General features: G+C 49.9%; 4 protein-coding genes across 4 annotated transcripts in view; 1 reads left to right on the forward strand and 3 right to left on the reverse strand.

The window, feature by feature from the left end:
* The first annotated feature begins 63 nt into the window (after window positions 1–63).
* IFT46 (intraflagellar transport 46) lies at window positions 64–5,070 on the forward strand. Its single transcript, XM_059829544.1, has 11 exons — window positions 64–120; window positions 192–401; window positions 480–616; window positions 1,334–1,408; window positions 1,520–1,613; window positions 2,037–2,165; window positions 2,601–2,722; window positions 3,148–3,214; window positions 3,497–3,557; window positions 3,830–3,915; window positions 4,278–5,070. Exons 1-11 carry the CDS (start codon window positions 64–66, stop codon window positions 4,371–4,373), a joined length of 1,134 nt encoding a protein of 377 aa, XP_059685527.1. The 3' UTR covers window positions 4,374–5,070.
* A 166-nt stretch (window positions 5,071–5,236) lies between these two features.
* Window positions 5,237–6,975, reverse strand: TMEM25 (transmembrane protein 25). The gene is made up of 6 exons (XM_059829774.1): window positions 6,894–6,975; window positions 6,525–6,809; window positions 5,979–6,269; window positions 5,621–5,905; window positions 5,411–5,518; window positions 5,237–5,310 (listed from the first exon to the last, which is right to left on the reverse strand). The coding sequence occupies exons 1-6, from the start codon at window positions 6,973–6,975 to the stop codon at window positions 5,237–5,239; spliced, it is 1,125 nt and encodes a 374-aa protein (XP_059685757.1).
* A 615-nt stretch (window positions 6,976–7,590) lies between these two features.
* Window positions 7,591–8,740, reverse strand: TTC36 (tetratricopeptide repeat domain 36). Its single transcript, XM_059829766.1, has 3 exons — window positions 8,542–8,740; window positions 8,096–8,284; window positions 7,591–8,013 (listed from the first exon to the last, which is right to left on the reverse strand). Exons 1-3 carry the CDS (start codon window positions 8,648–8,650, stop codon window positions 7,745–7,747), a joined length of 567 nt encoding a protein of 188 aa, XP_059685749.1. The 5' UTR covers window positions 8,651–8,740; the 3' UTR covers window positions 7,591–7,744.
* Window positions 8,741–12,504: 3,764 nt separating this feature from the next.
* KMT2A (lysine methyltransferase 2A) overlaps window positions 12,505–27,878 on the reverse strand; it is a 45,983-nt gene continuing 30,609 nt past the window's right edge. The window contains exons 21-36 of the mRNA XM_059829537.1: window positions 27,698–27,835; window positions 26,311–26,469; window positions 25,903–26,020; window positions 25,740–25,818; window positions 25,326–25,486; window positions 24,360–24,545; window positions 19,395–23,706; window positions 17,954–18,034; window positions 17,358–17,422; window positions 16,799–16,969; window positions 16,088–16,162; window positions 15,605–15,779; window positions 15,100–15,207; window positions 14,587–14,670; window positions 14,064–14,193; window positions 12,505–13,665 (exon numbers count right to left, since the gene is read on the reverse strand). Of these exons, the coding sequence (XP_059685520.1) occupies window positions 13,390–13,665; window positions 14,064–14,193; window positions 14,587–14,670; window positions 15,100–15,207; window positions 15,605–15,779; window positions 16,088–16,162; window positions 16,799–16,969; window positions 17,358–17,422; window positions 17,954–18,034; window positions 19,395–23,706; window positions 24,360–24,545; window positions 25,326–25,486; window positions 25,740–25,818; window positions 25,903–26,020; window positions 26,311–26,469; window positions 27,698–27,835 (6,318 nt within the window). The 3' untranslated portion in view covers window positions 12,505–13,389. The remainder of the gene's footprint in view (window positions 13,666–14,063; window positions 14,194–14,586; window positions 14,671–15,099; window positions 15,208–15,604; window positions 15,780–16,087; window positions 16,163–16,798; window positions 16,970–17,357; window positions 17,423–17,953; window positions 18,035–19,394; window positions 23,707–24,359; window positions 24,546–25,325; window positions 25,487–25,739; window positions 25,819–25,902; window positions 26,021–26,310; window positions 26,470–27,697; window positions 27,836–27,878) is intronic.

Consider the following 27,878-nt stretch of genomic DNA (forward strand, 5'->3'; position numbering starts at 1 on the left):
GGGGGCGCCGTGGAGGTCGCGCCGCTCTAGCCGGCCACGGGCCAGCGAGGCGGGCGGGTCGCCATGGCGACGGCGGCCGGGCGGTGGCGGGCAGGCATGGCGGAGCGGCGGGCACTGGAGGTGAGCGGGGCGCGGGGCGCCGGGCCGGGCGGGGCCGGGCCGCCGCCGCCTCACCGCGCCTCTCTGCCTAGACCCGCCTCGTCGAGAACCAGCCGTACGACGAGAGCTTGGACCTGCCGGAGGCCGAGGACGCGGGCGGCGCGGCGGAGAGGCCGGCCGGGGCCCGCTCGCCGCGGGCGGGGGGCGCGGGCCGTCCCAAGGGGTCCCGCCGGCCGGGGCTTCCTGGGGCGGGTGGCGGTGCGGCCGATCGCAGCAGCGACGAGGAGGGCAGCGGTGGCAAGGTAGGCACGGGGCCAGCGCCGGGAGGGGCGGGCCGGGCCGGTGAGGCGGCCCGGTGAGGCCCGGTCTCTTTCGCCTAGGAGGAGGCGGCAGCCCGCTCGGCCCCCCCGGCGGCCCTCAGCGAGGACGACGACGACGACGACGACTCGGAGGAGGAGGATTCCTCTGAGACCGACTCGGAGGACGACTCAGAGGAGCACGGACCTGCGCTGGAGGGGTGAGTGGTGCTACCGGCCAAAGGAGCCAGGGTCCGGTGCCAGGCAGGTGTCGTACGGGCCCTTTCGGCTCGGCTGGCGTGCTCCTCAGCCCGCGAGGACAGACATGGCCGTGGCCCTCGGGACAGGCAGCTCCTTCCTCCTTGTACCTGGGTGGCCCAGGAAAAAGAGGTTCCTTTGTGTGACGAACTGCAGCCACCCAGGGCGGCTCCTCGGACAATCCCCATGCCCTGCTTTGCTGTACCAAGGAGAGGCACAGCTGGGAACAACTGAAGGTGTCGGCCAGGCTCCTGTCTCGGCTTCTTCAGCCCTGGCTGGCAGTGGATGCCCAAGAAAGAGAAGGAACATCTCAAACACATCATTCCACTCCTGATAATCCTCCTCCTTTTCTGCTGTTTTCAACTCCAAAACCATTACTAAACCCACTCCTTGCTGTCTTAACTGCCTTTGTGCAGATCACTTACCCACCTTTTGACATCCCCTACACAAGTCTGTAATCACAAGCAACTGTCCATCACCAAAGTGCTTTTTTTGACTAGGAGGCCCAAGGCAAAACATGGCCAATGGTGTTGTTCGTGTACAACAAGAATTTTTGAGAGACTGACTACCTGGTGTTTCAGCTTCGTTCATGATTGTCTTGCACAGTTGGGTCCCAGTTCCTGCTTGTACAGAACCTGCCACAAGTTAATCTTTGCCCGCATTTCTCTTACTTTCTTTAGTGACTTTGATCTAGCAGATTATGACTACCTGCCTGTATCTTCTGAAATCAAAGAACTCTTTGAGTACATCAAGAGGTGAGTGGAAAGAGTTTTAGCTCGCTCTTGGCTCTCCTTTGCGTCAATTGTTGTGGCACGTGTTGCAGGACAGTTCAGAGTCACCCACGCTGTGTTGTTGTTTTTTTCCAGGTACACTCCCAAAACAATAGAGATAGAGCACAAACTGCAGCCTTTTATTCCAGACTTTATTCCTGCAGTTGGAGACATTGACGCGTTCCTAAAGGTGCAGTTGCTTCAGGTTCCTCTGTACCTCCTGCCGCATGAGCGGAAACAGAACGTTGTATTGGTGCGAGAGGGGCGGTCAGGCCGTGCAAGCCCAGAGGTGGCTGGTCTGTCCCCGCAGTGGTGCCCACCCTTGCTCTGCACTGTCAGAGATAACGTTCTAGAGACCTAGGAAACCACACTCAGCGGTTCAGTCATCTCTCAAACAGCACCTATGTAATTTGGGGCGAGGGCTGCGTTTTCCCTTGTCCAACACCTTGTGCTTTTCAGGTAGCACTGTACTAACAACTTCTATTCAAGAGAGCATGCCCACCAATTCCTTTTAGGGTGTGATTTTTAAACTGCAGGAAGGGTCTGTACAAAATAGCCCCGACTTCCCCCGCTCTGGACTCCTGTAGAAAACAGGGTCTCTCTTTATCCGCAGGTTCCCCGTCCTGACGGGAAGCCTGATAACCTTGGCCTGCTGGTCCTGGACGAGCCGTCAACCAAGCAGTCAGATCCCACTGTGCTCTCTCTTTGGCTGACAGAGAACTCCAAGCAGCACAACATCACAGTGAGTTGCGGAGAGGGAGGAGTCACTTGCTGCACGCTGGCTGTAGCGAAACCGTTGCATTTTACTCTTATTTTGTCTCTATGTGACTATAGTGTTGCAGTACAACTGATAACTTGTCTTTAAAGGCAGAAAAAAACTAACCTTTTTCTTTAACCTATAGCTTTACACTGCAGTGGATCTAAGCCTTGCTTTAGGCAAGTCTTGGTACAGACTTTGGATCTGTTTCCTTCAGGCGACGTTTTGTTTTCTTTTGGTTGTCACTACTTGGTTTCACTCTGCGTTTCATTTCCCAGCTGCTCTTCTGTCTGCAGAAATATGTTGGTATAGTGCAACTAGGAAAGAGAAAACGCTTGGTTAATCAGGAACGAACACAGGGTTTGCAAAAAAGTCCCAAAACACCAAAAAATGCTTCCAGGTTTATATTTCTGTTTTTAGCAGCAGATAAAAGTGAAGAGTTTGGAGAATGCAGAGAAGAACCCCAAAGCTATTGACAGCTGGATTGAAAGTATCAGCGAACTGCACCGCTGCAAACCTCCTGCCACGGTCCATTACACCAGGTCAGCTGTTCCGTCAGCTCTGCCTCACACGCTCTTGTGCAGCATAAGCTCAGGTCAGTGGGAGGCTGGTGGCAAAGTCTAGGAGTGCTGAGTGAAACTATCAAAATATCTCCGAGAGGGAGAAGGCGTGCCAATTTTCAGGGTAGTCCTGCCATGCATGTGTGCAGGACGCTTGGTTTCCCTCTCTGCTCTTCTCTCTCCCTATGTAACCTGAATTAGTTCAACAGCTAGCATGCAGAACTTGCAACTTGTCAAGCTTAGGCTTGTTTTGACAAATAAAAATGCCCACGTTGACACTCAGCAGACATGCAGGTCTCTCTCAGCTGCTTAGAACGGAGGCTGTCCTATTTACAGCAGTCTGGCAGTAGGAAGCCATTTCAGTTACGTGTGATCCTGAAGTCCATATTCTTTTTCTTCCCTGGCAGGCCAATGCCCGACATTGAGACCCTGATGCAGGAATGGTCACCAGAATTTGAGGAGCTCTTGGGAAAGGTATGTTGTCCAAGCAATAAGTAGTTAGCTCAGTGCATGGTGTTTGAAACAGTCATCCATGAAAGCTGTGTTCCTGCTCCATTTTGAGCACTTTGCCCGCAGCCCGGCCCGTTCAGCTTTGTTCCTGCTTACCACTTCTCCCTTGCCAGAAGTCAGGGGAGTAGCCTAATGTCTGAATTCCCGGCTGCTGCCCAGGAGGCCTCTGTGCTCAGCCTGAGATCAGCGTGTGCTCTTGGGCTCCTTGCCATACGGGAGCAGAGCTGACAGCCCCATCTGTTCCAGGTGGGCCTCCCCACTGCTGAGATGGACTGTGACCTGGCCGAATACATCGACATGATATGCGGTAAGAGGGTGGAAGACACGAGTGTGCTGCTGGCCTGGCACTGGCTCACTTAAAGCAAGAGACCTCTAGGTGCAGGCTCAGCCCTGAGTAGTCAAGATCATTCTCTCCTGCCTTCAGTAGGAAGCAAACTCTTGTACTGCAGGCGCCTGCGGTCTTTGATGAGTGAAGGCCCAAGTAATCGTGGGCAGCAGGATGCTCAGTCTTTACTTAGAGCAGCCCGTGCAGGGCGGTGCAGCCCAGACGCTCTCACACACTTCTGCTCTTGCTCGTAGCCATTCTGGACATCCCCGTGTACAAGAGTCGGATCCAGCCTCTGCACGTTCTCTTCTCCCTCTACTCGGAGTTCAAGAACTCACAGGTAAGCGACTCCAGGCAGGCACCGCTTGCCCAGCTTCTCTCCTTATGTTTGGCTTTCCTGTGCTGTGGATGTTTGTGAAGGGCTGGTAGGCCACAATAAAGGGCTGCAAAGAACATTTTCTAAGCTTCTCATTTCCCTAGTACCTCAACGTTACACAAGGAGCCTCTGATGTGCCGCAAGGCTGGGATGCCACGTTGTTTAACAGTCCAGCATAACCCCAGAATGCTTTTCCCACCGAAGTCAGGGCGACTGCTGAGCACACAGCTCATACGGAGCAGAAGTAGCTTGCATTTTCAGATGCACGCATGTACTCTGATTAACAAGCGTCGAATCTTTGCACTAACACGTTCTTTCTCCTGCAGCATTTCAAGCCGCTAGCTGATGGGAAGAAGGGCAACAGCCCACCATCCAACCCACCTTCACAAGCAGCAGACGTGGAAGTGTTAAGCTTTGCTTGAAGCTTCACGTTAAACCCTCATCTCCTGGATCGACGTCTGCCGCTGGACCTCGAGATATGACCAAAGCAGCCTGTGAAGCAGCGCACAGCATTTCAGAAGCCTCCCTGGTTTTATAGATACTGCTGAGCTGTTCTGCCTTCATAGAGTAGGACTTTACTCATCGCATTTATTGCGGAAGTTGCCTAATCACTCCATTTTTGACTTGTCCCCAAGCAGTTCAGCATTAAAACAGCTCTTCCCAATGACAAATGCTGCAGGGCAGAGGCTCCTCGAGCACACGCTACACTCTGTGCTCGGACACGACACTTGGATCTGACCAATGTGTTCCAAGGTCTGATCCGGGGATCTCGAATCTCCTCTGCCCCGTATTACCGAGCCCCTTTTTTGATCCTCAAGCCCCTTAGCAACTGCCAAGGAGAAAAAAACAGCGTGGCACCATACAGACGCTTGAGTTTAGTTTATTGCTGTTGGGAGGACTCTCTCCAGCCCCCACCACACTGCCTGCTGACCCATCTGTTGCAGCTCTGGCAGGGGTGGAGAGGATCAGGCTAAAACAAGGCAGGTGCTTGACCTTACCCCAGGAGGAATCGCAGCGCTAGCAGCTTAGCAGAGTCTGGCTATAAACAGCTTTGATGCCTTTTGGTTGTAATAGCCTATTTGTAAAGTGCACAGGCTACAGAAGAACATGCCTTGGCTAATGGCGCAGCTACCGAGACCTGCAGTGCGCAGCTTAACGTATAGCCAGGGGCTGGTCAGCACCCGCCACCCAGCATGGCCTCCCCGGCACCCTCGGCTGTGCTTCTCCAAAAGCTGGTACGTACTTGGTGCCGGGCAGCCCTGGCTTGCGGGCACCACACCAATTCTTACAGCCAGATCTCATCGCTGCTCATGCTGGGCACTTTGTAGATGCGCCCAGACATTGGGAGCTGGATAAAACCTGCAGGACAAAGACAGCCGTTGCCTTTCGGGGCAACTGTGAAGGCCAGTAGCCCCGCAGCGTGGGTTTTGGGGCCACTTGCCCGCTTACGCTCCCTCACCAAGCTTGCTGAGGACCAGGGAGTTCTCTGGCCCCGGCAGGGAGTTCTCCAACCCCAGCAGGGTGCTCTCCTCTCCCCTGGCACCGGCTCCCACATCCTTGGGGGAAGCTGTGGAGAAGGAAAAGGGGTGAGAGCTGGGACATCTAACCCTCGCCCGGGCAGGAGCTGTGGCCCCATGTGTCCCTCTGCACCGGCACCTCAGGGGCTTACCTCCGGCCTCCTGCATGAGGTCACCAAGGCGCAGGTTGGGTGGCAGGGACCGGGTCTGGCGGGGCAGATGCGCACCCTGGGGCTGTGGGTGCATGGAGCTACTGCAACGGGAGCAGCGTCTGAGCGGGCTGCTCCCTCCTGCTTGCCCCTTATCTGGCACCGGCTTGGCCCGGTGGCATGCCAGGCAGGCGGCACAGGAGCCCAGGCTGAGGAGGGCGCCCAGGGCCAGGGCTGCTCCAACAGTGATGCCCAGGAGGGGCAGCTCCACACGGGCATCCAGCAGACCTGCACGGGCAGCGCAGCCCCCTCAGCACCCCTCCGCACGGCTGCTGCTCTGTGCCCACCCCCCGACACCTACCTGGGGGCAGGAGGGAGGTAGTGGTGACGCCCACACTGTTGGCAGCGCTGATGGAGATATTGCCGGCCATGCTGCCGAGGTGGACATGGAGCGAGTGGTTGGTCAGCCCCGGGTAGTGCGTAGTGCCCAGGAGGAGGAACTCGGAGGTGTTGGCCATCACACGCCCATCCTGGTCCACCCAGGTGATGCTGGCGGGTGGGTTGGCTTGCACCAGTACAAAGAGCACCAGGAGGAGCCCAGCACCCTCGACCTCCTGGTAGCGGGCATCTGCCCGCAGAATCTCCGGCTTATCTGGGCAACAAACACAGGCAGTGAGATGGGCAGGAGGGATGGGGGAAGCCCAGAACAGGGGCAGCACAGCCAGGGGCAGGATTTGTCTCGCCAGGGGCCAGGAGCACTTGTCAGCCATGTTTGCACAGGACTGATGAGATGCTGCCCCGCTATGGCTGCAATGGACGCAGGTTACAGTCCTGCTCTGGCCAGGCAGCAGCCCCACGCACCCTCCCCGCACCTCTGCCCGAGCAGGGCCAGCGCCGTGGACCTTACACTGCACGTCGAGGAGGACGGAGGCGTTGTAGGTCTCACCGGTGGCTGGGTCCGTCAGGGAGCAGTTGAGCTCACGGTTGGTGCGCTGAGCAGTGAGAGTGAAGGTGCTGGCAGTGCCCACAGCTGAGCAGTTTGCCTCCTGCTTCCGGCCGTCGAGGTACCACACCAGCGTGGTGCCGGGGGCTGGTGGGGGGGCCTGGCAGGTGAAGGCACAGCTCTCCTCCTCCCGCAGAGTGCACACTGCCAGCGGCTGCCCATCGATGGTGGGGCCCAGCTCCCCCAGCCCTGCCGGAGAGCGCGCGCGGCACGTCAGAGCTGTGGCAGGGTCCTGCTGACAGAGCCATGTGCCAGACCCCACTACAGCCTCACCTGCCAAGCAGAGCGCTGGGATGCCAAGCAGCAGCAGCAGGCAGGCAAGGGCAGCCCCCGGCCAGCCCCCGGGACACCCCATGGCACGCCAGCCACGCTCAGCGCTAGGAGAGAGACAGCTGGAGCAAGGACACGGGGCTGTTCCCGTGCTAAGTCCCCGGCGTCCCCGCATGCAGCAGGGTCGGAGCATACAGCCAGGCTGCACCTTACCTGCAGCATCGCCACTGCCGTGTCCAGCTAAGCCCGCAGTGCGGCTCTGCGCCTGGGCCCCGGCATGCAGGGCTGTGCATGCGGCGCAGGGGCGGTCCTGGGTACAGCTGCGAGCATCCCCTCTTGCTGGGCCCCCACAGCCGCCTTCCCCGAGCCGCCTTCCCTGAGCAGGGCTGCTGCTGCGCACAGCTGCTGCAGCAGCGCGGTCAGTCCTGCCACCCAGCTGGCCCCAAGCACAGCCCTGGTGCGCATTAGAGTGGCCAGAGACCACCCAGCCAGGGCAGGGGATGGATGTCCCTGTGCCTCACATCTCCCCTCTTCATCAGAGGGAGGCTCGGCCCCCCGCTCAGCCCAGCCTTGCACCCATGGGGCCGCCCATGTCAGCAGGGTGGTGCATGCACGGGAATAACGCCACAACTGCCTGCGACGCTGCAAACAAGAGCTGAAGTGCCAGGGACACAGGGAGGTTTATTGGGGGTGGAGCAGAGCCAAGACAAAGGAAAGCACGTCAGTACTTCTCATCTCCGGCTGTCAGCCAGGAGGAGGAGGAACAGGATCTCCAGCACCGGAGATGGACCTGGGCCACCCTGGGAGCACGGCTCTGCCAGCCCACATGCTGCCTTGCCCATCTCCTGCCTGTCTCACTCGCTCCCGGTGCCACTGGGGTTGCGCAGCCGCCCCAGCATCTCGCAGAGCATCTGGTTGCAGAGCGCCGAGTAGGGGTTCAGCAGCACCAGCTGCCGCCGGGCAAACGCGCTGCCCAACCGTGCCGCTCGCTCGAAGTCCCGCCGTGCATCCTCCTCGCGAGCTTGCAGCCGGTGGATCAGGCCGCGCTGCACAAAGCTCTGGCAGGCGGCACGGCCACAGCCCCGGCTCAGGCAGATGGCTGTGTCCAGGTCTTGCAGGGCACCTGGCCAGGGGGAGAGAGGTGTCAGGGCAGGCTGCGAGTACCAGGGGGCCACCCGTGACCTAGCTGCACCGGCGCTGCTCACCTGCCACGTCCCCCCGCAACCGCAGGGCCTGTGCCCGGTTGTTGTAGCCTGAGGCGCGCTCGGGCAGCAGGCGGATGGCCTCGCTGAACCTCTCCAGGGCTGTGCTCACATCTCCTGACTCAGCGGCAGAAACCCCTTGCAGCTCCAGGTCCCGGACCTGCTCCAGCAGCTCCAGCGCAAAGGCTTCCCCTGCAGCAGCGCAAAGGCGAGCCCTTGGCCGGGGAAGCGGCTGGCAGCAGGACACCCTGGGAGGAGCAGCCCCAGTGCCCACCGTGCACCCCCTGTCCCGGGGGGGTGGGAACCGACCCCAGCAGGGTGCCGGGGTCCAGCCTCAGGCAGGGGCTGCTCCCAGCCCACAAAGCCTCCCTCCCCTGCCCGCCCAGTGGCAGTGCAGGGACCCCGCTGCCCACTGATTCCAGTGAGAACCTGACGCAGCGTCCCCTCACCTTCCTCCTGGGTGTCCTCCTCCTCCTCCTCCAGCCCAGGGATATCCCCAAAAGGGGTGCTGGGGTTAAAGATGGTCTGCAGGACGGCCCTGTCGTTTGCCGTGGCCATGGTGCCCTGTGTGCAGAGACCCCCGCGGCTGGGCTGCAGGGCGCAGGCGGGCAAGGCTCCACCAGGTTAACGTTCACACCGCCGGCACCGCTTCACCATTCCCCAGCCTATCCCAGCCCTGGTGCGAGGCCCCGCCGCCTAGCCAGTTCCCAGAGGCAGCAGCCCAGCTGGAAGACTCGCAGCTTCCCAAGGTGACCTGTGTGCACACAGGCCGCGTCGAGCCAGAGCAGAGCACCTCTCCACCAAAACCCCCAAACACCGCAGTCTGGGGGCGGCGTGGAGGCGAAGTGGCCCGTAACGCCCCACACAGCCCTTGGGCGTCCCCAACAGCAGCCGCTGGCGCTCACCAGGGGCTCCTGTCCCCCAAGGAGTTTCCAGGAGAAGTGATGACACGGGGGAAGCAGCTTCTCAACCCTCAAGAAGAAATCGAGAGCAACCCTCTGCAGCAATAAACTTGACATGTTTATTAATTAAACTATCACTTAAATAAAAAAAAGTGCATAGAAAATAAACATGTTTAAAAACTCCTTTGTTTTTTTGTTTTTTACAACTATGTACACTTTTATTTTTACATTCAGTCTTTTGCAGAGCTTTCAGCATTTTTTTTAAACTATTAAAGTATTTCCTTCTTCCCTGTGACAGGGAGTTAACACTGATGTACTTTAGACACGTTTCCTCTTTTTAAAAAAAAAAAAAAACAAACAAAAAAAACCAACCCCAACAAAAACAACCAGAAGTTTGGAAGAACACATTAAAAAAAAAAAAAAAAAGAGATTTGTTATACATGATAAGTTGTCAAGAAATGTATTTCTAGAACATAACCTTGCCTTTGCAGAGCTTTTTTTTTTTCTTTTATTTTTTGAAACAATTATTCACCTACCTGTATTTACTAAAGAGACTGTTAAGTTCAATAAAAGAAACACCACAAGTATAGTTCTCGGTTGATAGACAAAGCTACTGTACCTCGTTAAAAAGATACCAGGAAAGCACAGAGCACATTTTTTTCCCTATATGCAGGTGGTACCCCAACATTCATAACCAAAACGAGAGGAAGAAAAGGAAGAAATCAAGTTGTACAAGTACTGACTGGTAACAAGAAGGGCCAGGAAAGGCCGCGCCGCCCGCTCCCGGCCCCCTGGCCCCGGCAGCCCGTGCCCTGGGAGCTGCTGCCTGGCGGGGAACGCACGACCTGGCTTTCCCGGCCGTCGTTAGCAACTGTAACACAATCCTTATCTATAGTGTTAAGAGAATTAAAAGCCATGGACCGATACTGAACTAGGCTTCATTACACGGTGCATTACTATATTAGTTCCTATATATATCGTATTTATAGTTATAAAAAAAAAAAACTTGCGAGTGTCAAGAATGGACCAGTAGTATGGGTTTGAATGGCATGATTCTGCACAAAGACCGTCTCGCTGAAGAACCTGGTATTGCTTTGAAATGAAAGAAAACCAGAAAGAAAAGATACCCAGCCCTTTGCAATGACCCGCTTTTCCTTTAAAAAAAAACAACAAACAAACGTCGGTTTGTACAAAGAAAAATAAACGCCCTAAGGTTCCTTTTTTTTTTTTTTTTTAGTATTTTCAAATACCGTGATCTGCGTCAGTCCTTATAAAATATACATTCATACACGGGGAAGCTGCGCTGTACTCACCACCAGCCCGGGCAGGACAGGGTTGAGGGGCAGGCGGTGACGGTGAGCCCATGCTCGCTGCTAGGGCTTCTCCCTGCCCCGCCGCCACTCATCCCGAGGGGCCCGGGCTCGCTGCGAGGTGCAGCACAGCTTCCCGGGGGTACAGACAGTTTCACTGGCCACAGCGGCTCCCGCCGAGGCAGCCGCGAATGGTATAGCAGCAAAGCGGACAGCCAGCCGGACCCGCGGGCTCGACCGGTCCTCACGGGAGGAGAGATGCCTGGTGCTCGGTTCTCAGGGGGCTGCCACGGCACGCCGCTCCCACCAACCCTCCTCCCCGCTTTTACCTAGGCGGGGTTGGCTTTGGGCAGCGCTTCCCAGCTGGAGCCTCCTCCCGCAGCCAGGCAGATGGAAGGGATGCGCTAGCCGGGGAAAACGCTCCTCCTCTGTCAGATCGGGAAGCGGCAGCAGCGCGGGCGAGAGAAAACGCAGCGGAGCTGAGCTACTCAGATAAATTCACGGGCTTTGCCAAGGCGAGGGCTGTCCTCCAGCACTGCCATCAGAAACAGGAAAGGAAAAGGACTGAGAGCAGCCATGCCTGGGGACACAGGGCTGAGACCCCCCTGGGCACACGCTCTTTGGCCTCCTCAAGGTATGTGCGTTCCCAAACTGTCAGTGCATCAAATCATCTCAGTAACAAATGCAGTGTCAATTTGACTTTTCTTTCAACAGTTATCACCAAATAATCATCACACAGTGCAATAACGAAAGGAAACAGGCAGTTCCCGACCCTCCGAGTGCCGTTATTTTGTTCTCAGGTCAGAGAAAGGGGTCTCGGGGCCCAAAGGGTATGGATTCAGGGTGCCCCATCACAAGCACCGGGGAGTCAGCAGGTGCTCCCGTCCCTTTCCCACCAACTGCCGGTGCCGTTTCAGAGCAGCTCTCCGACCTGCCGACTCCCGATCGACCCGCAGGACAGCTTGGAAAAATGAGGGCACTTCCGGAGTTCCCTTCTCCACAGAAAAACTCATCTGCCTTCAAGAGAGAGACTGCAGAACGAGGTGCGTGCCCCCGACCAGCCTACCAGCAACAGAAGTATCGAGGGTTAGGTCTCTCTCGTTTTATCTCGTTTTTCCTTTTTAAATACAAGCAGGATGCCGGCACGGGCAAGGCAGAATCACGCCTGCTGCCTGGGGGCACAGACAGTCGTTCAGACAGAGTCAAACTCCTAAGCTGGGCAATTCTCCCTCCCGCCCCCACCTTGATGGGTAAATAAAGTTTAAGGTCCAGCCAAACCTCCTGGAAACAGTTACTGAAGTCAGAAAGGCAGAATAAGAGTAAAAAATAAAAATAAAGTGTACCCCCCCTCTCTGGAGAAAGGATCAGACTGTGTCCAGCCAGATATTTCCTATAACCGTCCTATGAAAATAAAAAAATCATTAAAAAGAGATTCTCTTAAATTAGGATAATACCACTGTTTAAAAAGCCTCGTCATAAGTGCTTTCCCCTATGAAGTGCTTCTCATAGAAAAATATACAAAATATATTTACATTTATAAAACCTTAAATACTAAACTGTAAACAGAACAGAGTAAAATCCAATGTCGTCATTTGCTAGGCTTGGGGCTTTTTACTTCTTTCTCTGTGTTTTTGTTTTGGAGGTGCGGAGCAGACCCAAACAGGAGGAGGATTTGCGCTGCTTTAACCAGGACAATAGTGTCTTTTGATTCGCCTAAACCAAGCTCAGTTCCTCAGCTACAGTAATTTCAACCATGCCAATTACTCACTTATTTAGTTCCTATGCATGTCTGGATGCTGCATGGTGCAGACGAGGCTGGCTAGTGTTTGGCCTTGCCTTTGCAGAGAACTTATGCTCTGTTTTGGTGCCTCTTCTGTGCCTTTTGGGGAAGATGACCTGACTACACCCACGAGACGGACCACGAAAGGCGCCTGCCTACAGGATCGCGCTCCTTTGTCTCCCCACCTGGCCCTAGGACACCGCAGTGAGACTGAACAGTGTGGATCCTGTGGGAGCCTCCACGCAAGTCCTTCCCAGCTCTACAGCGGTACGCAGCTAATCCCAGAGCCGGCTCTCACTCCCCACCTCTCCCTAGAGATGTCTGTCCCTCGGACCAGCTCCACAGTGGCAGAGAGACCACCAGCTGGAAGTGCCTTCAGCTCGCTGGGTACAGGAGGGAGCCAGCTGCTGGAGACAGGACCGGGGAAAGGACTACTTTCCTCCTATGAAGCCAGAGAGGGAGGGTGCTGTTGAAAGGAAACCTTTGCTCGCAAAGATTTACAGTGCCATAACTGTTGGCACAAGCCCTCTCTCTGCCAAAGAATGCCAGGAATTCCCCTATGCTCAGGGCAGGGATTTCAGAGCGAAGCGCTACCCAAACCCTCTTCAGCCTAGTTGTGGGCTGCTCTGTTCCGCTCTCCCCAGTTCGGCCTTCCTAGATGCAACCAGACGAGCCAGAGCCACGCAACGCACTAGCCTCCCTGCGCCACGCAGTACGCCAGCTGCCTCACAACTAGTGTTTTGCAGACGTGCAGCAGAAGGAACCGCAGACACGCACACAGTCCTCGGGGTAAGCCGGTTGGTGGGGTGCACTCTCTCCCTAGGAGGAAAGCTCACTCAAACACTGTGCTACCGAACTTCTGACACAGGCCTCAAACGAGGCAGAGGAGGAGAACGCCACGTTCAGCACTCTGAGCCAAGAGACAGAGAGGGATAGAGCGACAGGACCCACGATCGCTCCCCCACGCTTGGGCCTGGGCCGACCTCCCCTCCCCTCTCCTGCTCATTAGCCCCACGCCAAGAAACAAATACCAGGGGCGGGGGGAAATGAGAATAGCAAAAACATAATCACGCTGAGGATCTTCTCCAGTCGCCCACGTCTTTCACAAGGGTAAGTGTGCGCATGCGAGACATGAAGATGTGGACTCTGACAGAGAAACACAGCCGCCAGTCAGGTCCCTGAGCCCAGCCGATCTTCATTCCTGCCTCCGGCCTCCCCGTCCTATCTGAGCAGCGGGGGAGGGATTCACTTGAAGCTTTGGTTCGCCCCAGGCCCTTCAGGGCTCACTTGCAGCTGATGGAAGTTCTAGTTTAAAAACTTCCTGCACTTCTTGGCGCCGCAGTTACAGGGCAGTTTGTTGCTGGCGTCTTCAATAGGGAACTTGTAGTCGTACGTGAGCTCTTCCCCTCGGTAGATTTTGCGCATGGCGAAGATGACAATGTGTTTCTGGCCATCAATGTTGATGACCCGGGAGTAGCAGTTGGGCTCACAGGAGTGATTGATGAAGCGGGCTGCGTTCCCATGCATGGTGGCATCCACCACTTCAGAGTCGTCAATGCGGAACATGTAGCAACCGATCCCCTACGCACGGAGGACAGAAAGAGGGTTAGGTCAGGGAAGTGAAGACAGAGTCACCCTAGCAGACAACCTAGCTCATTACACCAACCACAAGTCAAGCCTTTAAGAGTATCTGCAACCTCTCTTCACTTGTCTCCACAAGCTCATGCTTGAATCGTTTCATCCCCACGCTCTTTGGATCTGCAGTGCTAAGACTGGACTGGACTAAGACCCTTCCCAGCCCAGAGAAGAAAATACAATGCGCCTCTAGAGCTCCAGCAAGAATGGAAATATCCTGAGAAGTCTGTAATCCCAATTAATGATGTTCCAAACGCAGTTTTCACAGAAGCCTGTCCTACCTTCACAGCACTTTCTAGTTCTCCCAAACTCTTTAAGAACTTCTACAAAAGCTCGTAACTCACCTTACTGTCGTAGTATTTCTCTCGTTTGTCAGTGAGGATGGAGCGAATGACATTGCCTGAATATTCGATCACCATCTCACCTGCATCGATGTTCCTTTTGCAGAAAAGACCCCGGCCATGGATGGGAGACCTAAAAAAGCAACAAGATGAGTGAATATTTCGAACGATACAGGCAAAGCTCAGAAACGTAAGACTGCAAACACTGCAGAAAACAGGTTATTCATGACAAGGATCACTGCGGTCTCATTACTCTTCTATGATGTAATGCTAACAAGAACAATACTAGGTCTTCTCCTGCCCACTCCTAAGCACATGCCTTAGCTATCACCAAGGCAAGCCAGCAAGGAATGACTAGTTTGTGCTGAGGACTACTTTTCAAATACATAACTTGGGTGGGGAGAAAGTGGAGGGAAAAACCCCAAACCTGTTTCTTCCCCATAATTTTGCAGTCTGACTTCATAGAAGGTTTCCAGTTTTCACCTTCCTCTGTCCCAGAGGCAGCGGTACCAGAGCAAAACCGTACCTGTAGACACCAACTGCCTCCTTGGAGGTCTTCTTCAAGTGTCGGAAGCGCATGGGCATTGGCAGATCCATACTAGTCGCCCTCCTAGAACAAAGAGATGCTGCTAGGTGATGACCTTTACTTGAGAGTCTGTGCCATGTATTTTTATCTGGCTTTCCAAGACACAATAATTTAGACTCTGACACTGCATCCCACTGAGAACACAATCAAAATTAATTCAGTGGTTTTATATATATGTAAAGGAGAATTTCCTCCCTTTTCTGCCCAAATTCTCATCAGATTCTTTTCCTTGCTAATGTAAAACAAACATTCAAAGGAAGACTGGTCTGGTGGTCACCTTCAGCTGTCAGTTCTCTTGCTATTGTAGGAGTCTCCCCGATATTTGCTAATGCTTGGTAGCTTTCAAGTTTTAAACACCACCTCAAAGAACACAATCCATAACTAAGCCTGAGCAGCTCGTTTTAACACGGCAGTGTTATCTTCCCCTTTGAGCCTTTAAACCCTGCTGCATACCGGGCTGATTTCAGCTGTACTTCTTCCTCTTCCTCGTCATTTGGGTTGTATTCTGGTGGCTGTCGGTGTTTAGAAGCCAAGAAATTAAACATATCAAATGCAGATTTCCTGCAATTTAAAGAGAGGAAAGGAAGCTTGTTTTACTGACTGAAAATAAACATGTGGTTGCCACAACAGTTTGACATGTTTACTGCTTTGCACCTTCTCCAGTCTGTCCTCTCTTAAAGCCTTCTGTGCATCAGGTAACACACAACAGTTTCTGAGAACCATGAATAAAAGCACCAGCCAGGAAAGCTTCGTTAAACAAAGCTATGGTCAACAAAGTGGCACAGAAAAATGCACAGACTCAGAAGATGCAATGTAACTGATTTACACAAGAAACTTGCTAACTGTTTCTTTTTAACTGAGAGCTTTAGTGCTGTAGAGATTTGTTGCTTATGCCCTGCCATGGAGTTAATCGAGCAAATGGGCCATTAACCTTAACAATGACAAAGCTCACACTTGCCTCAGGTGGACCTCAGCCCTAGCAGAGCCATGTGGATTCAGAGGAGGTTCATTGGCCTCCTCTGGCTTATGAAATCTGAACTTGTAGTTATGGCAGTGCTTTGCTCCGTACAGCTGCTCAATCAGGAACACAACGGTATCATGGATAATCCCCAGCATCCTCAAACCATTCACACCTGGAACAAGAAATAGAGCACAACAAAAAAACCCCACTGACAATGCAGACTTGGAGCAGAAGGATACTGCAGCTTGTTAAATACAAGTTTTGTGCTAGCCTACAATTTTCACAGAAGCCCTGTATTACCTAGTTCATGCCCTGTAAGAGTTTTCAGTCATTTCATCAGGAAGAAATTATCCTCCATAAAGCAGTTAGCAGCTGAACCGAAACTCTTAAGACTCTGAACCCTAAGACACTCACGGAAAGATCTGTTTGCTCTCACACATTCAAAAGCACAGTAGAAACAAGTCTGGCACTGGATATTACCTGCAAAAGATAGCTGTTTCAGGCGGGCATTAGAACGGGCTTCTTGAACTTTGTCAGTCAGTGACTTCCAGGCATCTGCAGTCACACAAACAGAAGACAAGATAGTGAAAGAGTACCCAAGCGCTGGGCACTGAGGATTGCCAAAACAGGTGCCTTGCTATGCCTCTTACTTTGCCGCATCTTATCAGGTTTCCAGTGAAACAACATACCATTGGTAGACTTCTATGTACATGTGCAGTATGCTGTTTTCAAAAATACTGCTCATGTTTAAATAAGCTAATTGGAGAATATCAAGTTTGCATTCTTTTATGGGCCATAAATTAAGATCCTTGGATCCAATTGCTTCTATCCTGTCCAAAATTCACTTTGGCAGAAAGGGAAGTCAGTGTCTTCAGCAGCTGGTCTGAAGGAAAAGTCTAGATACCCTACCGTCTGATCCACACTGACTATTTCTGAACAAAATATGGTTCAACACCATTGGTCAACTGATATAACAAAATACGATAATGATTAAAAAAAACCCAACCACCGAAACTTTTTCAATATCATCCAGACATTGCTAGGAACTAGGATTGTTCTAGAGCCATAAATCAACAGGTTTGGGGTTTTTTTAGTCTATAAAAAAAGCAAGTTACAGACCCTCAGAAGTCATAACTGCACTTCTAGCAAGGAAAGCTAAAACCAGCACAAGCAAACACGCACGGTTCTCACCTTCAATGCTTTCTGCGCAGATTTGAAAACCATCATCACTAGAGATCTCAAAAACCAAACCTTTCTTTGGTTTCTTCTCACCAAGACACTCTTTCCTCTTTTGTTCTTGCTGAAGCCAAAACATAAGTGGGGAGCTGAAAGTGCTCTCTTCTTCCTCGAGAGCTTTTGAGCCTAGAAAAGACAGAAGCCAGCGCAAAGATGGAAATTGAGCAGAATGATGGTTCTTTCCACTGGTTGTTCCACAACTGAAAATTACTTACTAACTTGCTTTTTGACCAGTAAATCCATCCAAGAAAAAAATCTAGACAGTGTTGTAGTTAAGAGTGTGAAATCTCAAGTGCTGCAATTTCCACAAACTAAAAATAGAGACATAACTGTTTGTCCAATATCTATTAAGAGCAAACAAACCTTTCCTCCCCCTTCAAAGCAAGAATAACATGACTATTAGCTCTGAGATTTTTCCTGAGAGAACAAGATGCACAAAAATCAAAACTTCAAGGTACTAATTTCCCGGTCCTGGAGAATCCCAAAACTCGGTGCTTTTGAAGAAGTGACATACCTGCATGTTCTTGCTCATTTGTTGAGTTCTGTGTTGATTGAGATTCTGGGAGGACTGCCGTTTGCCTTGGGAGGGAAGGAAGCGAACATGAAGAAAAACGTTTAACAACCTTCCTCATTTCCTCACCAGCCCTGAACACTCACCTACAAAATCTGAGTACTAGACAGAGGTACGGGAACCTTTTTCCAGACTGAATGTTCTAACATCAGTTAAATTGGAAAGAAACAAGTAAAAAGATTCTACTCGGTAGCATTTGTTTTTGAGGCATCTATCAGTCTGTGGGTAGCAGTCTGATTTAATACAGCCTGTGACCTGTTCTTTGTATTAGCCCTGCTCAGCAATAAGGCGTATGCTAAGATATGATCAACCAAAACTGTTTAAGTAGTCTTGTTCTCAGCAAGCAGTAAGCTTCCCAGAGCTATATGCAACTTAATTTTAAAAATGGCTCCATATTGCAACTAAATGTGACTGCTCATTCCAGACTGAAAGCTCCCAAGATATTTTAACTAGCAAAGTAAGACTTCTCGCATTCTTTGTAGAAATTTCCTTAAGCTCAAGTGAGCAGAATCTGATGGGAAGGTCTGTTTAATGCTTACCCTGCAGACTGGCCACATTGTTTCTGTGATGGCTGATCTACGCTTGCTGCGTCCTGTGTATCTGCCTTCATAGCAGGAGTCCTGGAACAAAAAGATTTAGGAACATTCAAAATACCTGCCAAGCCATATGTGCCATAAATGAGACTGGACAGCAGTAACAGATCCACTGGGGGTTGCGATGAGCGATTCAGCAGTTCAGCAGAACTACAGAAGTAGTAACAACTGCTCCTAAGATAGGAAGAACCAGATCACACTTCCAGCATCACATCAGATTCAAGACTTGCACTTCAAGAGGAAGGAGGAGCATGAATCCGGGTGCAAGAGAAACACATCTAAGCAACTATAAGCAATGAGCTCAGCAGCCAAGAGGTGTACAGCAGAATATGGAAACAGCTACAGAAAATGCTTACAGACTAAAACAAATTGGCAAGTGTCTGCAACACAAAAAAGCTATTTTAAAAGGTTAAGCTGTCTAAAGAGCTTTGGATTGATGGTTTAAGAACCAGACCTATTACAAGGCATTAAGATGATCAAGGAATTGCACAAGTGACATGCAGCATTTCTGTTACCAAAAGCTGGATGTTACTGTCTTTTATTATCAGCAATCATTTTGGAGAGGTCTCTCGGCAGCCAGGATTGAAAGTCAGTGGTGTGATGGCTTTGGTGAAATGCATAATTATTGGCAGTGCGATAATAAGACACAACTATGGACTACATCGATAAAACTGTCTAATTTTGCATGTAAACCACAGACCAGCAGCTCTTATTCTCTCTACAGATCCATATTTCAAAGAGTCAATTCAAATGTCATTTTAATTTAAGGTCTGGAAAGTAATCCTCCACTGCGAGACAAGTGCATGCTCTGCTTTTCTGACAGAGAGCAAGATTCTCCCTGTTCTCCCAGTTCCTCCCCAGTACCTCTTGCCTGTAGGGACTAAAGAGGAGTGAAGAGGGGCAGGAAGAATAAACTGCATACTGGAGAGACACTAAGCTCACAGAAACTGACATGCAGTTTAAATTCTGTTATCAGAATGACCAAGGCAACACCATAATGGTGCGTCATTTTGGTACCTTAGCACACTGCTGATAGTACAATTAAAACTTACACGCATTAACAACATAAAGGAATAGACCCATCACCCTTTTGAGTGCCATTTTCTCTACTGATAACTCTAAAACACTCTTTAATTTGCCAGAGCTGTCAATGATGAATAAAGTCCTCATAACCCTGATCCTCAAAGTCTTAGGTTTTTCATCCTCCCCTTTCCAGAGGTAAAAGTTCTACTAACTCCTTTAGAGAGATTTGCTTTCTGTTGGCAGCTGGGGTTTTTACCTTAGAAATTATCATTCAAAAGGAAAATTTGCTGTAAAACTAGTGTGAGATTCTTTCTTATATTGTCACAAAACCTCAGGGATGAGCAAAATGAAACACTCCTCTTACCCTGTAGCCGAGACCTGGGGTACAGCAATGGCCCCTCTGTCGGGAACGTGTGCTTCAGAGGAACTGGTCCACACATGAGAAGTTTTGTGCTTCTTTCCGTTCCCTTTGTCTAACAATGGCTGAATGCGTTTGATTTTCGGCTTCATTTTCGTGGGACCCAGCATGGAGCTACTCGCAGACTGCTGACCAGATGACGGGGAGCCTCCAGGAGATGCTGAACTGGCATGCATCACTGATGAGGAAACCTTGTTTTGTTCAAGGCCGGTATTATTGGGAACATCAACTAGCTGCGGAAAGCTCGACAACTGCGTCGTTGCCGAAGCCGTACCGAGGTCCAGCTGGGTGGAAGCAACCCCGGTTTTGCTGGCTAAGAGTTGTGTCATATGCTGAAGCTGGTAAGAGCCTTCTGGGTCAGTAGACGACGGAGCAACTGTCATGCCCATCGTCTGTGCTGAAGGCAGAACGCATATGCTTGATGCAGCTGTCATTGCTGCTGTAGATGGAGTTTGAGATGCTCCCAGTTGTGAAAACATCCCAGAACTTGGTGGTAAAGTCATGTGCTGCTCCTGAAGACCAAGGCTTTGCTGACTAGCTTTGATCAGGAGGTTGCTTATTGAACCAAGGTCCCCTAATAATCCAGGGCTAGTTAATGTTACTGAACTTTGCCCCAAAACGTGACCAGGGACAGACCCACCAGTAGTAGGGGCTGCCGTGGCCTGCATGGATACGACGTTCAGCACCGAGGAACTCGATGCTAGGCCTGATACAGGCCCCGCTGGGAGGTGACCAGCATCTGGCCCGATAACACTGGGAGACGTGCCGACTGCAGTGGTGGCCCCACCTTGCGGGAGCAAAGACGTTTGCTCAAAATACATGACCCCAGACTTGGACCTTTTGATAATATTGGGGACGGTTCTATGGGATGTTGAATTCGCAATGGTTCCCAAATCCAAGGGGTGGTTGGAAATTTGGGAAGGAGCAAAATTAATTAAGGTCATGTTGGAAACCATATCAGGAGGAGCTACAGCAGAAGGGGTTCCAGAGGGAGCCAGCTTCTTATTCTTCCGTGACTGCAGACGGGATATGGGCCGTTTCTTGCCCAGGGCAGCAGCTGGTGTAGAAGCAGTGGTACCAAGGTCTGTCCTCTGACTAGCTTCAGACACTAAGAGCTGAGGATCAGGGGGTGGCTGCACACCAATCAGAAGACCTGGAGAAGGACTGCTGATATTTGGTGGGAAGCCAGTCTGAGTGGCTGTGGAGAAGGGATGTATATGCTGGTGATGGGACATGGGCAGCAGCCCCTTGCTCGTGGGAGGGAATAACGACTGAGATGAGGGCAAGCTCGGATTTAATCCCGTGGTCAGTGTGAGCCCAGTCCCCATGGGCCCCAGCACCGAAGCGTTGGTCTCCATCACGCTCTGCGCAGAACTAACAGAAGGTGTTAACTGTATCTTTTGAGTGACACCATTGGGAAGAGTTTGGAGGACGTACAGTGGCTGCATGTTTTGATTGACTACCAGAAGTTTTTCTGCAGCTGGCTTGAGGTGGGGCGGTGTTGTCTGCACCGCAGCGTTGGAGATCTGTGAAGGGCCGGGACTGTCCGTGGAGTTTGGCACGTACTTTTGGCTCTGGAGGGGAACGGTGGGCGATACTGGTACCTGGATACCTGGAGTCCCGCTGTTTCTTGTTAAATCCTGGTTGCTGCTGTGCCCTTGCTCGACGGGGCCGCAGGGCGGGCTGCCTATATGCTCTGCATCCATGTGACCCTGGATGAAGTGATCGGGAGTCATGTGTCCTTCGGGGCTCGGGTCTACTCCTGGACTCAGGAGAGCTGTATCACCTTCCCCCGAGGCAGATTTTTCTGTGACCGTCACTCTCTTTTCCCCAGACTCCGTGGAAGGTAAGGCAAGCATCGACCTCTCTCCTGAGGAGGAGAGCGAAGACTCCGAGATGACGGCGAGCCTGTTGTGATTTTGGCTGGGCACCGTAGGGCTGCGAGTGGTCAGAACAGAGAGATCGGAAGGAAGCTCCAGCGGCAACTCAAACTGCTCCTCTGCCGATATGGAGGAAGAGACGCTGCTATCCACCGGCTCGGCGGTTGGCAGCTGCTGGGAGAACACCTCAAACAAACCCATATCCTTGCCGCGGTTGCTGTCGAGACCTAAACCTTCTCCAAGCGTTAGAAGTTCAGATGATGAGGACTCCGGGCTTTCTCCCAACGCCTGCATAGATGGCGTGTTCTTTAGTACAAAGTCCATGATGTCAGAAGGGAGGATGTTCCCACAGTCATCGCTGTTGTTATTGTCAGAGTCGGATTTCAGAAGTTCTGTGTTAAAAGTGTCCAGTAAGTTCTTGTCAGAAGGTGTGCTTGCGTGTGCCCTGCGGCCCGTTTCCAACGAGCTCAGCTGAGCTTCCAGCGAGTCCTGACCTTGCGCTTTAACCCTGCTCACAGGATGGCAGTTATCAATCTTTGGGTCAGTTTTGTGGACAGTGGAGCTCTTGGTGACTTGTACTTTCTCTCCAGCTTCTTCAGTTCTATCTAGCTTTAAGTTCTCTGTTCCGTTTTCTTTACCGCTCCTTTTAGTTACTTGACTGACTTTCCTTGTTGTTGCCGTGACACTTGTATCACTTTCAGTTCCATCATCCACACCGTCTAGCTGTGAGATTTTTGGAAGATCACACTGCTCCTCCTCCCTGAATAAACTATGGGATGCAAGCCTCTCCTCCGTGTTCGAGGAAACCACCGTTCTAGTGAAATTATAGTAGTATAAGTCGTCCTCATCTGATGTGCTCAAGTCATCCGCGCCATCCACTTGTCCTTCTGCAGACCGCTTCCCTCGCTTCTTCCCAGTTGAGTTACTGTAGAAGGGAATGTCTTCCTCTCCGTAAGACCTCACGCCATACAGAGGAGTCAATCCAAAGAACATATTGGATCTGGCCCGAGCACTTCTCCGTGGATACCTCCGCTTGTACGAGCCTTCTTCTTGAGCTTTAGTTCCATCTTGGAGCATCAAGTTGTTATCTTGAACGGGCAAATTTTCATATGCATTATTTTGAGATTCCTGTGCTGGTGCTTCATTTGGACTTCCCTGAACTACAGGGTCATCCTCCGGGCTTTCTGAAGTTGAGGAGGGCTCCGCCAAAGTGGCCAGTTCTGCTCCTGCAGACTGAGGTTCGGCATCACTTTCTGGCTGTGCATTTTTAGACTGGTTTTCACTTTCCATTTTGAGAGGAGTCAGAGTGACTTTAACAGTGCGTTTTCTAGGTGCCTGCGATTCCTTAGAGGCCACTTCCATCTGCACTGCAGAACCTTTAGACGGGCCTTGTGAAGGTGGAGACTTCTCACCAGCTTTTTCAGCCAGAATATTATTACACAACCTCTGGCTGATTTGTTCAGTTGCCAAACCCTGATTACCAAATTCTTGTTTCAGGTTTCCCTCATCACTGCCTACTGCTTGACTTGAATCTGTAAGAGATTTCAGGGAATGCTTCTCTTTAAAACTATCTTTCATTAACTTTTTCCCCTTCTGACGCCTGTCTCTAGGGGCAGAAACTACCTGCTCACTTGCTGCAGGAGATCTGCTATTTACTCCAGCAGACTTCAAGGTCTTCACATCCATCTCATCAACCACAGTCGTCTTCTCTGGCTGTACGGGTTCCACGTGCTGATCTCTGTCTTTCCTTGGGCCTCTCTGATGCACAGGTGGAAAGGATATTGCTTCTTTGGAAGAAAATGATCCTGAACATTCCTGAAAGGTTCCTATTTTAACATTCATTTCTGCACCTGATGAACTGCTTGGTTGAGTGGACATTTTGGAGTTTCCTCCAGAAGCAAAACTATGAGCTGAATAATCTGGGTCCTTTGAGGTTAGCGTTTTCATCTTCTCTCCCTTAGAAGGGGCACCTTTGGCTATCAAATCTGAACTGCTAGAATGCTTTCCTTCCGTAGACTGAGAGGCATCCAGATGATAAGTTTTACTTCCACTTGTAGCCGCTGTTTTCTGGGAGCCTGAACTGGTAGAGCAACTTTGAACTGGAGCGCTTGGAGTACCTGCATTCACAGATCCCACAAAGCGGTCAGTACTTTTGACGGTCGGTTCATGTTCTGAAGAGGACCCCATGCTGGAAACTGAAGATACACTGTGCCTGGAATAAGTGTTCCCGGCTCGCGTAGGGGAAATCATCCGGAGTTTTGATTGCTGCTGTGACAAAGAGGAGGTGCTGTGTCTCCTAGAACCAATGCTCTTAAGTCCAGAGGACAGTAAAGGATCTCCTACTGTCACTATTTCATGCGTCACTGGGGTAGGACTTCCTGAGAAAATAAGGCAGGAAAGACCGTCAAGTGATCTGAAACCTTCACAATCAATGCATACCCAACTCCTTCATACAAAACACAAGAAATTAAAAACCAGCAAAACCTTTCAGCCAAATAGCATTAACATAATACTGATACTTGAGACAGGTATTAAAAATGTGATACCAACAATCAGTATTCACCACGTAGAGTTGACAAGTTTGTATCTCAACTTTAGATGTGAATTTTCAACATCAGTTTGAAACAAAATGTGACTCATTCACACAGAATAGTAGCTCAATTACAATACCAGATTTCCAATTCTCTCTGGAAAAATACCGACCGAGATGACTAGGTCCCTAACTTATATTACAGCTCATCTGTATTACTACTATTATACTGCCCAAACACTGCTTTCTTCATCCCAGTAAATTTTTGTTTCAGTCATACATTTCTTGACAGGCCATCTCTACTGTATATTTTCAGAACTTTCCTTCCCTCAAACCTATTGCCATTTCACTATTTTCTCTAGAAACAGAAAACTAAACAACCACATTCTGAATGAAGCCAAAAAACACATGAACCAAACAAAAAATATTTCCAAAACAACAACGCCCACCCCACCCCCCCGCCCCGAAAACAAAAATCAAAGTCAACAGCATTGGAAATACCTGCAGAGGGTAATGGCCTAGAGCCGGGAGACCTCTGTGTGGATGGATAACTCGGCATCCTGATCCTGGGACCCTTTGAGACCACTGGATAGTAACAGGAACTAGAGGTCTGAGAATGCAAGGGACGATCAGGTGATGGTGGGTTTACAATTTCAGGTGTATTTCGGCTGTCTTTAGGTAGAGTTTCTATTGTTGTATAAAAGAGAAACAACAGTATAAGCCATCACTGAATCCTAAAAGCTATGATCTGATAAAGCACATCTTGCTATCAGGTTTCACTTGGAGAATCAGGGTATTTGTTAAATAAACACAAAGTCAAAGATTACTGCTTCCTTGCCATCACATAATGCCTGGTTTCTTCTCCTAAGAACATATTCAAATACTTGCAGCAATACAGTAACCCTCAACTTACATATGAAATTCCATTACATTTTAATAAAGTTTAAGATTCTATGTTGACAATGACAACTATTATAAATGTTTTAAAAATATTCCACAGCCTCACCTTCTGGGAACTGAAAAGGACAGGGTTGAGATTTTTATTTATTTATTTTTATTTTAATGGATGCAGAGAAAGCAATTTGGAAATACAGAAGCAGCACAATACTACTATTCAACACGGTATTTAACAACCCCCATATTGTATACCAACATTGACACTTGAAGTACAATTTGAAGTTTTAGTTCACTAGAAAAATCTATGTAGACTAGAAAGCATTACTACAGTAGTATTCGTTTGGCTCAAGTTTTCAAAGTTACCATTACACTCAGGAGCTTAGCTCTTTTTTTTTTTTTTTTTTTTAAAAGTCTTAAAATGCTGTAACATAATTTGGAAGCCTGAAGTGGATTCTAGTCCAAGTCGGTTTAAAAAACACAGTTCCTAGCCACCACCTGGCTTTCTGATAAGGACACGCTACGGCAAACACATGTAGAGAATATACTTTTAGAAAGCCCTTAAAAGATTACCTGTAAGGGGAACTGGGCTATGGGCAATTGTTCTGTTATCATCATGCTCTACAGTGCTGTTGATGTCAGGTTCTATGACCGGAGGTCGGCACTCCATGATCTTGCAGGTATATACACAGCGCTTCCTGGCATCTGTTGTGCTCCAGTACACCCTGGAGCACCTGGAAGATAATTCAAACATAAACCAGTTTACTCCACAGTCAAGTAAACTGCAGCATTCCTATTTTAAATTTTCAGTTTCTCAAAATTACATAGGACAAAGGCTTCCTGGCACAACATGCTGCACACCTAGCTTAATCACAAGATTCCTGAACAGTGTATGAAAGCTACAGTCAATTTTTACATGTTACTCCAGTGCTGGTTTGACATCTAATATACTAAAAGAAATCTAATCATGAAACAGCTTATACTCACTGATAGCCAATGGGAAACAACTTATCTTCACAGTCTGAGAGGTCATTCAGAATCCCTAAACAGTCTATCGTCATTGAACCTGAGCAGAAAGAGGAACAGGAAAATTCTGTGAACCAGATTCCCGCACCAAAGGTGGATCAAGTGTCCAGAGACTAGATCTTACCAATCATCATGTGGATGTTCTCTGGTTCCAAGCCACTAAGAAATTTTCTTCTCAAACTGATCCCTTCAAAGTCCACAAAAACTCTCCTAAGAACTTCAAACCCATTCTCAGGAACCACCTGGAACAAGAATCCACAAAACTACTCATTAATTTTAAAGGAACCACCACGTGTATGCTACGTGGTCCGTCTAACTCGATCCTCAGTTTGGTCTTTTGGTTTTTGAACTGATACATAGTACCACTTGCCAAACTTCCCCAAGCCAGTTGTATCGCTGACTTCTTTGTAACAGCACTGCGGTCCGGCCCTCATTAGTAAGGAACACATTCAATATTAACTTCTAAAAAGTGCTCATAGCTACAGGCTAACCTCACCTTCAGACAAGGCAGGGTGCGAAAGAAGAATCTCACCTCTCCTTTGATCAAGTCACGATGCCTCTGGCAGTAAACTTTCTTATCGTCCAGAAAGACACAGTTCTTGGCTCGCGAGCACATAAAATGATAATTACTTGTACAGGAAGTGAGGCAGCAGCCTACTGTGGCACCTGACTTCTGGCAGAACTCACATCTCTACAAAAGCAAAAAAAAAAAGTTAAAAATTAATCCCTTCTAAAATCAGGCTACCATTACTGTTGTCAGTTGTTTGTTTCGGCACAGACAGAAGTTTAGAGTAATGCCTGACCTCCCACTTCACTGCTGTAACGTTTCACTACCGTGACTCACATGCGCAAGCGAGACATGGAGGCGGAGGTGAGAGGAAGAAGGAACCCTCACACAGAACAACTTTTGCATTTGCAGACTGGTTCCTCCAGGCCTCAGAATTTCTTGCTTGTGCTCCATATCCATGTGTCGTATTTGCAGGCTTCACTAATTATTATGTCAGCTATTTCTCCTGCACAGACTATTCCCCACGTGAGCGGCTTACTACTGGCTAAGAGCAGTCCTGTTCCACTGCTTCTGCTCTTTTAATAAATACTTAGGACCAAATGACACAATATTAAAACCAAATTTGGGCAAACTAATTCCTAGTCATGCGTCCAGTCTCATTTCATTCTTCTGGAAAGTAAGCAACAGCCAATTCACAATAGGAAGATTATTTCGTTTTCTAAGACTGCTTGGGAGTTCAGACAAAAGACACCACCGTCATTCTTTTTGCAGTATTTAACAGAGTAGCTATGTACAAAGCTAGATGTCAAGATCTTTCATCTACAACCAAACATGAAAACGCTCCTTGATCAACACCTTGAACTGGACAATTCTTGCTTTCAATTTTTATTTCTTTTATACATCTATAAAATTTAACCTAGGTCAAAACACCAGGTACAGGCTTGCTCTCTCTCCTTTGAGTTCCTCTGCTGTCATCAGTTCAGACTGCAATAGCAGATCTGGTAAGTCCTTGTACTAGAGAGATAGGTGTCGGGCTTTAACACAGCATTTGGCCGTGCTTTAGATATTCCGTATCATTTTTAAAAACAGGTTGTGACTACAGATATGGCATCAACTGCTTAAGGTTGGCAACTTCAGCGCTGGCAACTGAAGACCTTCTGAGAAAAGCACAACTCCAATTCTCCCGTTACAAGTTCCTTTTGGTCTCCACAATATTTCTAAACTGAGCAAGGATAAAATAAATTTTCACATCTCTTCAGTCAGCTCTATTATATGTAGCGCAAAAAAAAAAAAAAACCCTGCAAGATGACAGCAGAAAAAACACACACAAGGAATCTTTTAGCTGGGTTCCTGTCTTGGTTCTGTGTAAATCAACGTGAAGTTTAACAAAGTATTCTTTACTTATACCCACCAGCTGCTTTCCCCTGATCACAGCCATGTGCACGTTTTTCAGAGAACCATCATCATCTTCAAATACTTCTGCTGACCATAAAGCACAGTTCACATGTGTCCATTCATTTTGGCCAATATAGAGAAGACGTCCAGCATCCTAAAGAAGAGAAGGAAACATTCTTTTCAAGTGTTCCATGAGA

This window comes from Gavia stellata, chromosome 26, assembly GCF_030936135.1.
Source record: "Gavia stellata isolate bGavSte3 chromosome 26, bGavSte3.hap2, whole genome shotgun sequence".
NCBI lineage: Eukaryota > Metazoa > Chordata > Aves > Gaviiformes > Gaviidae > Gavia > Gavia stellata.